Source organism: Ambystoma mexicanum, chromosome 6p, assembly GCF_040938575.1.
Source record: "Ambystoma mexicanum isolate Mex_15411 chromosome 6p, UKY_AmexF1_1, whole genome shotgun sequence".
NCBI classification, from domain to species: Eukaryota; Metazoa; Chordata; class Amphibia; order Caudata; family Ambystomatidae; genus Ambystoma; species Ambystoma mexicanum.
Window position 1 is genome coordinate 1,476,258,142 of NC_090935.1, and position 15,388 is coordinate 1,476,273,529.

Consider the following 15,388-nt stretch of genomic DNA (forward strand, 5'->3'; position numbering starts at 1 on the left):
TGCCCACAACACCACCACCACAGGTCCCCCCAATGGATGCCACAGAAGGCACCGCCTCTGGTGGCAGCAGCACCATAGGTGACACCCCATTAATGGCAGCATGCTCCGACACAGAAGACGGGGATGTCGAAGTCAGATCCATCCATGACCTGTCCCAATCCCCCTGTCTGTCCCATCCCGTACAACATGAGGATACCACGCAGGGGCACCCACAAGACGACGACTGGCCATCCCCCACAAGCCCTGTGGCAAGGCAACATGAGGTCACCAGCCCCTCTGTGACACCACCGCAAATGGCCATGGCCCAGCAGAGGCAACAGTCCCTCGACCAGTTAATCGTGCAACAGCAGCAACTGGCCACGCTCCTCAAGGACCATGCCGATGAATGTGGGGGCACTAAGGCAGACATAGAAACATCAACTGAGACACTTAGGGCAGAAATGGAGAGAAGTACAGAGACACTAAGGGCACAAATGGAGAGTAGCACTGAGAGCCTGAGAGTCCAAATGGAGAGTAGCACCGAGAGCCTGAGAGCCCAAATGGAGAGTAGCACCGAGAGCCTGATAGCCCAAATGGAGAGAAGCACCGAGAGCCTGAGGGGGGAACTGCACGCGACGTCCAAAGACGTATGTGCCGAACTTGCCGCAGTGCGCCGTGTGCTCACTGAGCTCTCACAAACCCTTAGGGACATGCATGGACGTGAGCAGGCAGAGACATCATCCGTTGCAAGTTCCGTCCAGGGCAGCCCCCAACGTAGATCTGGGAGGAACCTGTGCTCCACAGGCAGGGGTGCCCCTGATACCCGCAGAGGGGGCTTGCAATAGCGACAGCCCACTGACAATGAGCATCTTTGGACACTGGTGTTCGGGGGGGAGGTAGGAGGGTGGAGGGGGTTTTTTGGGCTCACTTGGGTGGCGGGTCGATAGGGTGTTCAACATGATATCACATATGCCATAAACAGTGCACGATCAACCAATGAGATGTGTGGACAATGATCTTTGTGTACTAGGCCATCATAGGCGTACAGTCCATATTGTGCATGTACCAGACACACACAGTGCCACGAGTACCGTGTCCATGTATCAGCCACCAGGCGTGAGTGCTAGAAGCATGCATCAATGAGATGCTGACGAATGTCACGGCCCTCCGGTGCCTCGCAGACTCCTTGAGGTGCTGCCACATCCCCACCCTCATCATGACCATCTTCTGGTGCTTGCAGTTCTGCGTCAGGGGGCATGGGCACATTTCTACGTACGCACATGTTGTGGAGCATGACACATGCCATCACCATCTTTGCAACCTTCTCATGGCGGTACAGGAGTGCCCCGCCAGACCTGCTGAGGCAGCGGAAACGAGTCTTCAGTAGGCCGAATGCCTGTTCAATGACTACACGGGTACGTGAGTGGGCATGGTTGTAGTCCTCCTCATGCTGGTCCCGTGGGTTCCGGACTGGTGTGAGGAGCCATCTCTTCAGTGGATATCCAGCATCACCTGTATGTGGACGATAAACGTATGATGTGGAATGCCATTGCTACGTACGCACACACCCCCCCCCCCTTCCTGCCAGGTCATTGCCGATTCACATACCCCACATTATCATGCATGAAATGAGACTCACCGAGTAGCCAGGATCTGTTCCCTGCGTGTCGCTCCATGTAGCGTGGTATTGTAGAGTTCCTCAAGACCATAGAATCATGGGTTGATCCAGGGAATCGGGCACAACAATGTGTAATGATCCTGTTGGAGTCACACACCATTTGTACATTCAGGGAATGAAATTGTTTTCGGTTGGGGTACTGGGCCTCCATGGCATGTGGGACGACCAATTCCACATGGGTGCAGTCGATGGCACCAATGCAACCCGGTATGCCGGCAAGTGCATGGAATCCCACTTTTGTGTTGGTAATTTCCTGCTCCGAGCGTGGTAGGGAGATGTAGTCGTCTGCGTGCTGCAGGAGGGCATCAAGCACTTGCAATAGTGTCCGTGAGAACAGTGGCTGAGAAATGCCATGCAACTGTCCGACTGTGTGCTGGTAGGTGCCTGTGGCCAGGAAGTGGAGTACAGACACCACCTTCAGTAGGGGTGGGATGGCGGTTGGGCTATCTATCATGCTGACAAGGTCAGCCTGTGTCATGTCCACAATGGCGGCTATGGTGTCCCGGTCCAAACGGTAGAGGGTGTGGATCTGCTCATCAGTGAGGTTGAACGGATGTGCTCGGAGGCGTGGGATTGCGGGCTGCCTGCGTGGTGGTAGTGGCTGTGCTGGCGGCCCTTGCTGGCCCTGCCTTGGCCTCCTCCTCCTCCTGCGTCTCCTCCATGCGGCCGGTTGTAGTTGGTGTTCGTCTTCTTCCTGGAGTTGGAGTACTTGCAGTGCTATCAGGTCCCCCAGGGCCAACATCGCGAGTCCTGCCGGTAGCATTTCGGAGTGGGTGTGGTTGTGGGAGGAGACTGGGTGTGCAATTTATGTGTTTCAGGCTGTATGGCCTCCACCTGTGGTGATTCATTCCACCTGTGCAAGCTGCTCTCCCCTTTGGCCGAGCACGTCCCGCACACAACGCTGCAATTAGAGTAATGGCATCTTGCTATTGCAATCATGTATTTGTACCCGATGGCCGTGTAACATTTGTTGATATGTACATTCGGCTATGGTCCCATTGTTTCACATACAATCTTTGCAGTCGCGAACAGACTTGTGAAGGGTCAGTGGAACGTAGTACTCGAGTAACGGTGGGCCTTCATGCATCACTGTACCGAGTTGCACCGACGGGCGGGGCGTCCCATTCGTGGGTGAAGGCAGTTGCCATTTTCACACACAGCCGCACTAGATGGATTAATTTGTGATTTCAAACGGCCACAGATGCCTTTTCGACGTGATGTTGCAAATGAGGAATTCGAAGGGCGGGGCTTTCGGTTTTCAGCTAGCGGCGAGGAGATGCCCACAGGTCTGACTGCAAATATAACGTTCTATTGTTCAATGTCCTTGAGACAGGGGCCATGGCGAGGATGCAATGATTGATATGAATAGTTTGGGATGCGCAATAGCGACGTGGGCGATGAGGCCGGACGTCCCCAAATACATGTTACTTCACAACACTGGAATTACGGGCTGGGGCACTGTGGATTTTGCAGGCTGCATAGCGCACAGACTCAATGGAAATTTCTAATGTTATGTGAGTGAATATTCAGGCGTATTTATGCCGGGATGAGGGAATGATGAATGGATGCATGGGCAGATGATTTGATACAGAGTTTGCCATGTACAGGGCTTCTTTGAATCTGTCCGCCTCCCCTGCGCTATGTGATGCAGGGCTGCCATAGTGGGACCATCGTCTATCTGGCCTTGTTGAGCCCTCCCTGTCTCGACGCGCCTTCAGACACTTGTGTCCATGCACGTTAACATTCCCATCTGATGGATTCTGTTTTCACAGACGCATGCACAGGTACACTCGTTTGTGATGGTGTTTACACCTCGATATAGATGGTCATGAGTCGCAAGTGGTTTTGGGGTGGTGATGATCCTTTGGAGTGGGCTAGCATGCATATGGCTGTGGATTTAGTGTGATCATTGAAGTGTGTTGTTCGAATGTAGTTCTGATGGCCAATTTGTTCTTTTTCTTTTCTTTTGGTTGACAGGTATCTCCTCCCCTTTTGCCACTGCCATCTGTATGCCACTCCTGCAGATGGCTTTTACTCCCGACACCTGCTGCTTCGTGTTAATCAGTGGAGCAGCATTACGATCTTATGGGACGATCGCCAATGGGCCACATGCCCTTACGCAGTACTAGTGGCTCGGAGCAACATTTCGGCCTTTCAGCTGGACTAGTGCCTCCCCATTGGGACGCCCTGCGGTTCTGTGCGCTACCATGTTGCCTTTTCGTACGTGAATGTGGCTCTGTGTACCATGATGGAACAGGGCGTCACACAAGTAGTAGCTGGTCATTTCTTGCGGATGCAGCCCACAATGGTGAAATGTGTTTTGGAGTTCATGGCCTAATGGCTGTATGGGCTTGGTGATTTTGTTGTGCATTAAATTTCTATTCTGATATGGGCCGTGTGGCGTTCTTCTTTGCGAGTGATGTGGCATAATCCTATTTGGGGAGCGATGTATTGTGAGGAGATCTGCATTGGGTTCCAGCTTCGGAGTTTAGTTGCGTGGTACTGTGCTGGGCGCGTTTGCCTACGTAGCCCAGTGAGGTCAGGGATGGGGGCTGCCAATATGACTGTTTGAATGTTGTCATGCTCAGGGGCGGGGGATTGGGTTTTGTGTAACAGATGCCGGTCAGCCAGGTGGACTGGTGGAATGATGTGATTTTCGGAATTTTGCTGGTCACAGGTGCCTGTGTTTGCGTGCGTTTCTTGGTGGGGGACTGTGGTCATGTCCATTGGAATGGCTTCTGTATTCGTGCCATCTGTGCCCTGCAGCTCCCATTGGCCCCTCTTGTGATTCTTTTGTTCGTTGGCATGCATGGGTGACTTGTACATTTCACTGGTTGCATTGAGACTTCATTGCACCTACGGGGAGTTGTACTTTGTGGGCAGGGAGCGGTGTACAGGCACTCAGTGAGGCCGTTTACGGTTGATTCGCGATGCCGTACTTCTCACCATGGCGGAATGGTACTTTCCGCCGTGGTTGATGGCGTTAGGTACATGTCCGCTAGGGTCGGAATTGGCGTACCCTTGCGCCATGGTGGTATTTACGGTTTGGCATGGCGCGCGCGCGCGTACTTGGTGCAGTTAGCGTTGGCGTTCACTACGGTGTCGCTAATGGCTTCGTACTTTGCGGTGACGGGTCATAGTCGCACCGAGCGCTATTCGATGGCGGTATTGCATTTCCGCCATCGTTTTTCGATTTCCGCCAGGGTCGTAATGAGGCCCATTGTCTTTTATTTGTATATTATATCTACAGTTTTGGTGCTCTATGTATAAAAAGTTCTGCATCAACACAGATATACTTGGTTTTGTACTTCAGGAGATGTGCTTTTAAACCTTGCTATTTCTTTTTTGTATGTGTGTAATTTGAAGGTTGACATCTGCAAGGTTGTCGGTACTCTTTTCTAAAGTTACTGGATTTTGTAAGTGCTCTTCAGTTCCAAAATATTTGTTTTGGATGTGGTCTATTTCTTCGAGCAGTTCTTTGGCTGTACTATGTAGGATAATGGCATTTAAATGCTGCAGTGCTAAAGCAGGACTATTTGCATAGTATAGTCTCTGAGTGAAATTTCGTACAGTAGAATGGTGTGTTGCTAATGCTAACGTTTTGATGTGGTGGAAGGTTCTTTTACAAGCAGGTCCAGAAATGCAGGCTACTGAATGTCCTCGTAATCCTGTGTATTTGCACACTGGACAGGAGTCCATAGTTTGTAATATTTTAATGTTCAATTTGTCTTTGGCTTTCACATACTGATTGAGGAACTGCTGCAAAGATTTGAAAGATTGGCTGTGCACGTTACATGTTGATGTGCACGGCCATTTGTACACTGGACGTATTGGTTTGGTGGAATGGAGAGTTGATTGTAAGTTTGTTGGGGATATTCTTGCAAGCAGCGTTTCTTCTTCCGTAATGGTATTGTCTACCTTTTCATACCCTCGCCCACTGCTATGTATAACAATTGGGTTTGTTTGCTCTTGTTTGTATGCCTCTTCACTGAAATATGGCTCAGTGCTGGTGGTGTGGATCCACTCACATGCACAGATGTTTGCAAAGGTATCTAGGCTGATATCGCGTCTGTTGCAAAGTACTTTTTGTAGTTAAGTAATTAATTTTTTAGTGGTTTAATGCTGTTTAAAACTAATATAAATAATGTACTTTTGAGGAGCATTGCACTGTCTATGAGAGCATCCAGGATCAGTTTTCTGCGGTATGTTTTAAGGGTGGAGCATGATTTCTCCCGTTTTTATAAGGTTCTGAAGGATTTTATGGTGCAACATTCTTTGTAAAATAAATGTTTTGGAATGCTTACTTGTGGCTAAGTGACTGTTGGTAGATGTAGTATTTACACTACTGGCAGTTACATTCTTGTTAATACGTTTAGTTTTAGTTTTAGATTTTGAAAGAGAATTCACACTGTCTTTCCTGCTACCTGGTTCTGTTTTGCTTAGAGACTGTATTAGCTGTTTTATTTGAACTTTTTGTACAAAGTCTGCTAGAGGTGGGTGGGCATTTTGCTTGGCTTGAGCTTTATCTACCCTGTTTCTGCGTTGTTTTCTACGGAGTTGCTTTTTGGTAGGCATTGTCTTGTGTCTGCTTGAAAAAAAAGGAAAGTGTAGTTTTGGAAGTTGTACAATGTGTTTGTGTGTACTGTGGATGACTGTTTAAATATGAGAATAGGTATAAATAGAAGAGTGTAATTGTGCATAGGGTTGTTAGTTTTGGTTGGGAACGTTATAGTGCTTTGTGTGTGTGTTCTTGTAGGGAAGGTTTGCCTTAGTGTGCATGGTGTTTTGATGACACTAGAAACAGTGCACCTGGCAAGGCGCAATGATTAAGGGTGAAACAACTGCTGTGGGATTACATAACATTGTATAGGCTACAATACAACAATACTGCACTGTCTGAGTGACAGGCAGTGTACAGTAAGTAGTGCACTACCACAGTACTGCACTTACTTTTTTGGATGTGAAGAGTAGGTTACTTCTGGGTGTTATATTCTAACAGAGACATCACTGGCTTTCCGAAGGCAATTCTTCACTGCAATTGCAAAAGAAGGAAGTTAGTGGGTATCTGTGTGTTAATGGTACACTAATAGCAGTAGTAGAACACTGTGTTGTAGAATATAGGAGGATGTGTTGGCAGGAAGAGTTAGTGTGTCTGTGTGTGTGTGTGTGTGTGTGTGTGTGTGTGTGCGCGCGTGTGTGCAATTTTACAGCACTACATATGAGTGGACTTGGGAGTATTAGCATTGTTGGTATGGGGCCAGTTCTGTAGTGATTACTGTGGCCTATGAGGCTGCATTTTTGAAGTGTGTGGGAGGTCTTTGTACAATTTGTTTTGGAAATGGATTAGCGGAAGTTATAGTAGAGTGAGAACAAGGGCAGTAAGAGAATGTTGCCATGTGTGGAATTTTCTGACACGTAGATGCTTTCTATATGAGTGCAGAAATTCTTTTCAGTTGTTGTGTTTATGTATGCAAATTTACAGATAGCAGTGTTTCCAATGTGCCTTTCTTTGGTTTCTTTCCAATGGTGCATTTTGTCAATTGTGCAATGCATGTGATTGGCATGCTATACTAATGTACATGTAGTTTTCCTTGTTTGTGTGCATGCTGGTCATTTGACATAGGATCTGGTTATTGCATGTGGTGTGAAAATGTTCTTAATGTGGTGTTTTATAAAAAATGTCACAGGCAGTGGTGGTGAAATTGAAATATGTGGTTTGCAGCTGTTTTGCTGGTGGGCCGTACAAGAAAATTGTTTATATGCATACAATATATGTACTTGCTATGCTTTGGTAACATACATGCAGTTTTCATTTTCTATCTGCATTCGGATCATTTTACAGCAGGTGTGTTAGTGGGAGAAGTGATTGTAAAAGTGACAGAAGAAAGGAAGAAAATAACAGTTTGGAAATTGCAGTGGGTGATGGGGGAAAGCATGAATATTGTGATATATGGAAGTTTCACATAGGATCTGGCACTTGAAATTGCTTTGCAAATGGTCCAGTGTGTGTTTTTACAAAGAAATCAGAGAGTGCTGCCAAAATTAAAATATGTGGTTTGCAGCTGTTATGCAAGTGGGCATTAAAAGAAAACTTTGAAAGCACACAGCATTATAAGGAACTGTCACTTGATGTCAGGACATGGGACAAATGAGAGTATGCTTATTAATTAGGTTATGCATACTAAGTGGCAGGCACCCTGTTCATATGCATGGAATCTATGTATAGGCTATGGTATGGTAACATACATGCAGTTTTCGTTTTCTGTTTTCTGTGTGCATTACAAAATATATGCATACACGTAGTTTGTGTTGATGGATGTAGATGTGGATGAATCTGGAAGTAGACATCTTGGAGAGACATCTTGGAGAGTTTTACAGTACTTTTGGATGCAGGTACTTGGGAATCACAGGAGACCTGTACTCTGAGTGTTGAACAGTACATCTGCAGTGTTGAACTGAGATGACAGAGTTGGATGTAGAGATCTTGGTTGTGATTGGTGGATGGGTGTGTGACTGCTTAGCAGTAGCCAATGAGAGAGGGCTGTAAAGTGTGAAGTGGAAAGGAATGAAGGGCTGCCCCTGTTTTACGTGATCCGCAGACACTGCGGTAGTCTGCGGATCACACATGCTGCATCCGGGACTTGTCAGCATGCTTGGCATTGAAATGGGAGTGTACTATGGGTATTATCCAATCAGGTGTTAAGGGTGTGCTTTACAGGAAGGGAGGGTTATACTTTTTGCAATTAAGGTTAAATCAGTTGCCCTTGTGGGCAATCCTTGGTGCTAGGTATAATATACCACATCAGGCACGTACATGTCGAGTCTGTAAGAGTAGTGTACTACTGGAGACTGCTCAACATTTATTTACTAAATGTTCTGGATTGGGCCCAGCGATAATAACTACATTTGGTAGGCTTGTGCACAGTTATGAGACTATCAAAACAGATTCATTCTGGAATTATTGTCTAAATACTGACAATGAGATGATGCACCTTGCTTTATTTAGACTTTGGGGAACGATAAGTAAATTGTTCCCGAAGCCTACATATACTGGGGGAGTATAATGAACTATATTTTATGAAGAATGGCAGATGGTAATTTATGCCTACCCAGATATTGTGCATACATGTTTTTCAATATGCTGGATTGAAGATCAGCAGTTTTATTATTATTTTAGATATAATAGTACCATGAATTGTAATTTTAAAATGCCCTCCAGACTGGATATTGCGGGTATGTTGCACTATTGTTATGAATGTATGATATGAATCATGTTCTATAAGATATATGATGAAATGGTTGTAAGCTGTCTTTGATTTTGTTTTAAGGTATTTGAAATCTGTAAAATGTTATAACTGAATACAAATAAATATAAATAAATATACTTTTTTCATTGCTGTGTTGGTTGTATGGTGAAAATGGCAGGATATTGTGTCTGGCTACTTGGTGATGGGTTTGTTGATGATCTGGAGAGGTATACAAAATCCAGAGGTGTGTCTGTAATTTTGGGTTTCCAGGCATGGAGGTTTTGTGGTGGATGGTACCTGGATGCAATTTGTAGGAACTGGTTTCTCTTTGTAGACACTTGTCTACTTTTAGTAGTCCAGACATTGTGTTGGTGCACTGTGGAGGAGAACATTTGGGGTACATCAGTGCCCCAAGTTTGATTCCTGTGTTGAAGTCCTTCGTGGAGAGACTAATGCTAATTTTCCCATGTGCAAAGGTGGTGTTTTCTGAAATGTTACCAAGAGCACAATGGAACCAACTAAATCTGTTCAACCCTAAGCAAAATATTGGAAGGTTTCTTGTGAATAAAGGCATGGGTGTAGTTATGCGACCTGCACATATGTTGCTTTTCTCCAATGACAACATTGGCTCCCTTAATGTGCAGTTTTTTTAATGCTGATGGAGTTTCGTTGTCCATTCTGGGGAATGCTTGTTTTTTCCAGAATCTGAAGCATGCTGTTAAGAGGCTGATATAAGGAGGGGAGGAAGATTAAAAAACAATAAATAAATCCAAAATAAAAGGTCATTTATTTTTTGAAGCACCTTTAAATAATATAAAAAAAGCTCTTTTCAGAGCCACCACTAAAGAGGAAATCCCATACTCTGGTTGCAATGTGTTCCCCCACCCTTGCGCAATGCATGATGTGTCGGCAAACATTGTAGTAGTTTGCAGATCGCACATGCCACATCCAGGGCTTTTGAGGATGGCGGCATGGAAATGGTGCTCTGGAGGCCAGGGGATTGGTCAATAAGATTTCCTGGGTGTGGTGTGCAAGGTGAGAATGTGGCAGATGGTCTGTTCGCTGAGAGGAGTGCAGATGGCTATGTCTATGGCTGTGTCTTTCAGGAGGCAGAGTGTCTGGAATTTGGGAGACTCTTGAATATATTGGTTGTAGGTTTATGCAAAGCATTGTGGAGTGGCTGCACTTTTTGGATTCCTTCATGTGGATGTGCACTGGTATGGCGTGTGTGGAATGAAGTGGCTGGATTTGGTTCCTCTTTGTGCCACTTTGGTGACGCACCATCATTCAGACATTATTATTATTCATTGTGGAGGGAACAGTTTAGGACATGTTATTGGAATTTCACTGCAGTTTGCGATGAAGGAGCCACTTGGGAAAGTCATGAACATGTTTCAAAAACTCCCAAGTAATTTTCTCTTGCATTGCCCAGAGACAGATTTGGCTGCGCTCTTCTTCATTTTGTCCACAAATGGAGAAAGTGAGGCGAAATGTCAACAAGGCTCTTTGCGCCTTTTTTGAGAGATGTTGGCATGTCGTCCTTCCACAATGAAAATATTACGCCTGGTAGCACGAACATTTTTCGCAGAGATGGAGTCCATGCTGACAATCAGCTTTTTCTGCGAAATATCCAAAATGCATTGCAGCCCTTTTTGCAAGTATAGCAAGCATTTTTCAAGTAGGGGTTGGCCACTTCAACCTTTCCAAAAACAAACAAACACCACCCAAAAGGCTCTTTTCAGAGCCAACACTTTCTCCCGGAAAAGAGTCCATTGTTTTTGATGGTGCTACCACCTACATTTTTTAGAAGTCCGCAGACTACTGCGCTGTCCGCTGACTTCACAGGCTAAGCAGGAGCCCGCATCATTTCATTGGCAATTCTATCTTTGTGAAAGATGGCTCTGAAAAGAGCCTTTTTTTGGTCTGGTTTTTGTTTTGTATTTTTTTGGTGTTTTTATACACGACACACAGGGAAAGGAAGGTAGGGAAGGGGCACCAACCACAGGTGTTGGGTGGGCCTCACTTAGGTGGCAGTTTTTCTCATGCTCCCGGACTGTAGCCTCAAAAGCAGTTTGAAATTGGTCCTCACTGCAGAGTACCACGTTGCAGTACATGCACAATAGAGTGACCCTCGAAAGGTAAGTTGATGCGTATGACCTGAGAGGCTGGTTCAGGGATCCGTATTTGTGATGTCATCTTTGATGTCATGGGTGTTAGTCTTAGCAGTGCACATTGGTGGCGCGAGTTCCTGTTTGCTTAGCTTACCATAACTGGCGAATATCTGGGGGTTTTCGGTTTTACTTGTTATAACCATAGTATGGATAGGTTGTTATTTGTGCAAAGTAACTATAATGTACCTTTAAAAAAGTTTTTGCACTGAATTTGATAGGTTTTTCTTAGGGCAACTGAACCATAACGTCCCTTTAACAATATTTTTTCACTGAATTTGATAGGTTTTTAGTAGCGCAACTTAACCATAATGTCCCTTTAACAATGTTTTTCCACTCAAAAGTAACGAGTAAGTATAATTAATCCAGGGGCCAAATTCCTATATAAGATCACTGACCCCTTTCATCTCCAAAAGTGTGCAAGATTGCCTCAACATTATGTATTCTCTTAAACGTCAGAGTCACAAATTCCCATGGAAAATCCCAATAGTTGATCTGGAGACTTGGGGCTTGAAACTGAATAGTTGGTCTTCGGGTAGATTAATTGTCATTCTATGTTTTCCTTGACTGGACTCACCCATTGGTCTGTGCCTGGTGTTTCGGGCCTGTCCCTATGTTTTCAGCTCTCACTCGGGTTCACAAGTGAGCCGGTCCCCCAGGTGTGCCGGTCCCCCATCATCTGTTAATGCTGCTGGACAACATACATTCGGGTGATATCTCCCTTAGTACACTTGATTGGGTCTAAAGGCTTGAATTCTTCTGTCGAAGCGGGATCATGATGACAACTATTTTTAAGAGCAGATATATATGATTCCATAAACAAGTCTACCCTAATTGAGAGAGGGGAATCCCTTGACTCCTGTCTCACTGGATTCCTGATTGTCTCAATGTAGCATTTTGTATGACTATTGTGCCTTTGGTAGTTTACAGAGGCTCTGTGAAAAAAAGTAAGCTTCTTGAGGCAGCAGGTAAGATGATAAACCTCTTTATTGTAGTTACAGAAGAATCAGGTTAAATCAGGACATTAGGTCAATAGGAGCAGGAGCAGCGATCTTGTGGGGAGCCCACTGGCTCCCACCACCCAGTCAGCATAACTCCAACTGCCTGGAGTGGAACACTCACCCAAGCACAGACATTCCATGCACACACAGAACATTCTCACATGACCTCACACCATCCATGCAGGAAGGGAGACAAGATCCAACACCCCCCTATTCCTTCAATACACTACACAGGAACACAACCACACAGGAGGGAGAAAGACACAACACACCTCCCTTCCTTTAGCAGACATCCAAGAAGCACATGCCCACATGGGAAGAACAATCACCACTCAGCCACCTTCACCACACAACCAGGAAGAACAAACACCACACAACCATCATAAATTGCATATTCTACCAGATGCCCACCACTACCACTAGTAGGCCTAAAGCCTGCCCTGCTTGAGCACAAACCTGGCCCACCTGTGCATGCAACGTACCGCTATTTATCCACCAAGGAAACACAAATCACCTTCCATCCACCAAAGCCACTGGCAGACCTCAAGCCTGCCACACTCGAGCTCAAACCTGCCCCTCTTTGGGCTGGCATGCAGGCCTGCTGCAACCAAGCAAAATACTCACTAACATTCAGGGAAAACCCATCTCTAACAGATCAAGTCCATGCACAGGAGTCCAAACAGAAAAACTAACCTCCATACAAGCACTCCAAGGCATCACTCATACTGAACCACACACACACATCGATCACACACACAACTAGCAACAATGTGGGCAAAAGATTCTACCGAAAGAAGATACAAGATTCAACACTCTGTATCTATCCAATGAATTGAGTTCATGTATCTATCCAATGAATTGAGTTCAGATATTATACTTGTCCAGTCATTTCAGTCAAAGTCTTAAACACCTAATGAAATGATTTTGGGAATGCAGGAGGAATAAACATAAACCTGGTGTGTCACAATTATGTGTTTAGCACATATTCATACCACAAGGCATTAGCTCAAATGGTTAACTTCAGGAAAAAAAAACACTCTCTGTATTGCATAAGGGTATGGGACAGTTGGAGGGACAACAATGCATGACATTATTATTATTATTATTATTATTATTATTATTATTATTATTATTATTATTATTATTATTATTATTATTATTATTATTATTATTATAGTAATTTTTCTTAATGGCATGTTCTATTTTCATCAACTGTGAAATATCTGAACTGTTAAAATTCCGACATTAAGTGGTCTTGTTTATTGTCATTGTAGTAACGAGAGCTGAACTTTCCACAGTGGTGTGTGATATTCAAGCACCTCTATTTCATACAAGAAAGCACATTGATTGTTGATATCTATATTTATTTTGCATATTTCAGGGAGAGCCAAATATGGACCGGAAGAAGAACTTGACCCTTGGGGTAAGGAATACAATATACCTGTTATGCATTTCTAAATTAATATAATCTATAACTTTCATTCAACTAACGATTGATAAACTCAACAAAATTGTATATATGTTGTGATGGAATTCTCCTCATGATCATCACATTCTTTATTCAGAAAATAAATTCCTCAAAATAATCAGCACAAAACATATTCCAAAAGTACATAGCTTATCGCAGTTTCATAAAAAACATTCACAACCTAAAACCACAATGTGTTATGCAATATGATCAATGAATACTAAACCAATGATTCATGTTCAATTTAAAACATAATAGATGCTTGTGGTACAGTATACGTATGATATATAGCTTTTTTCACTGAATTTCAAGGGTTCCATTGTGTCAGATTGTTTCACCATAACTAATGTTTTTTCACTGAATTTCAAGGGTTTGTTGCACTGAACATATTCACCTTAAATGTCCCTTGACTCATGTTTTTTCACTGAAGTTCAATTGTTGTGTTATGCTATAACTCCCACCACCTGTAATTCTGTCTTTTTTCTGAAAACATAACTGTTTTCAGATCATGTGTTATCAATATATGTTCTTCAGTTATGCAACATTGGGTTTATCAAGTATTTCATCTTTTTCTCTGTCCACTATGTAAGAAGGGATTAGTAATGGTGTACTGTGATGATGAAGAGTGAGGTGTAGTGGGGAACTGTGAAAAGGGAGACTGAAGTAGTGTAATTGACCACTGTGAAGTGGAAGAGTGATGTGGTGGTAGCTGTGATCTGTGACAAGTAAGTGTGAGATGGCGGTAGTGGGGCAGTGTGATGAAGAAGAGTGAGGTGGTGGTAATGCAGGACTGTGATGAACAAGAGTGAGGTGGTGGAATTGGGGTACTGCAACAAGTAAGAGTGTGTTGGTGGAAGTGGGGTAGCGTGATAAGAAAAAGTGAGGTGTTGGTAGTGTGCTACTGTGATGTGGAATAGTGAGATGATGGTAGTAAGGTACTGTGACCCTGGTAGTCGGGGACTGTGATTAGGAAGAGTGAGGTGGTGGTAATGGGGAAATGTGACAAAGAAGAGTGAGGTTGGGTTAGTCAGGTACTGTGATGAAGAAGAGTGAAGTGGGACTGGTAAGTAAGATTACTGTGCAGTACAGGGATGGGGAAGAGGGATGTAGGGGTTCATTTAGGTTTATGAATGATGTACTTTGACGAAGAAGAGGGAAGTGCAGTAAGCAGTGAATCAAGATCTCAACTGTTAAGCCACATGAAAAGGTTGTCAATTCAAAGCAAAGGCTATAGTCAACTAATGAAGCAAAGTTAAGCTTATTTAACTCCCCAAAACACGAATAGCACCCTAATCTCCCCTCTAACACATTTCAAGTTAATTTAGGAAGCAATCTGTAATTTGTATTTATATTAAAAAAAGCAAATTGCTTCCTAAATTAACTTAAAATACTCCTCTTCCACTAACTAGCAATCTCAGTGATTGCCACATCTCAATACATTATAATTTTTCTGTATTTAATCTTTTTTTTAACCATTCGTGCTGATTCTGGAACTCGGAAAAAACACTTGGGGAAAAAAAAATTACACCATCGTGAGCTGCAAATCTTTACAAATCATCCTTTTTTAAAACTTTTATTTTCATAGAGAGTTACAACAGAGCAGAACTGCATTACAGGCAACACATCACCACATCAACTATAACTTTTTGATTTACATATGCATATTTCACAACATACACAAAAGGTTAGGGTGACGCCAGAGGCGTAGTGTTATCATCCAATAGCATATTACATGGATAGAGTCGGAATGGAGCCCAAATGTCTTTGGGTCGACAGGTTGGTGATACAGTTAATACAAATTGTTCCTCACATTAATTCACCATCGAGAGGTCCTCAAGAAAATCTTC

At 44.0% G+C, this 15,388-nt stretch overlaps 1 protein-coding gene across 1 annotated transcript in view; it reads left to right on the forward strand.

The window, feature by feature from the left end:
• Nucleotides 1-15,388, forward strand: part of LOC138511068 (uncharacterized) — a 3,073,423-nt gene that overhangs the window by 394,615 nt on the left and 2,663,420 nt on the right. The window contains exon 4 of the mRNA XM_069626568.1: nt 13,455-13,496. Within this exon, the coding sequence (XP_069482669.1) occupies nt 13,455-13,496 (42 nt within the window). The remainder of the gene's footprint in view (nt 1-13,454; nt 13,497-15,388) is intronic.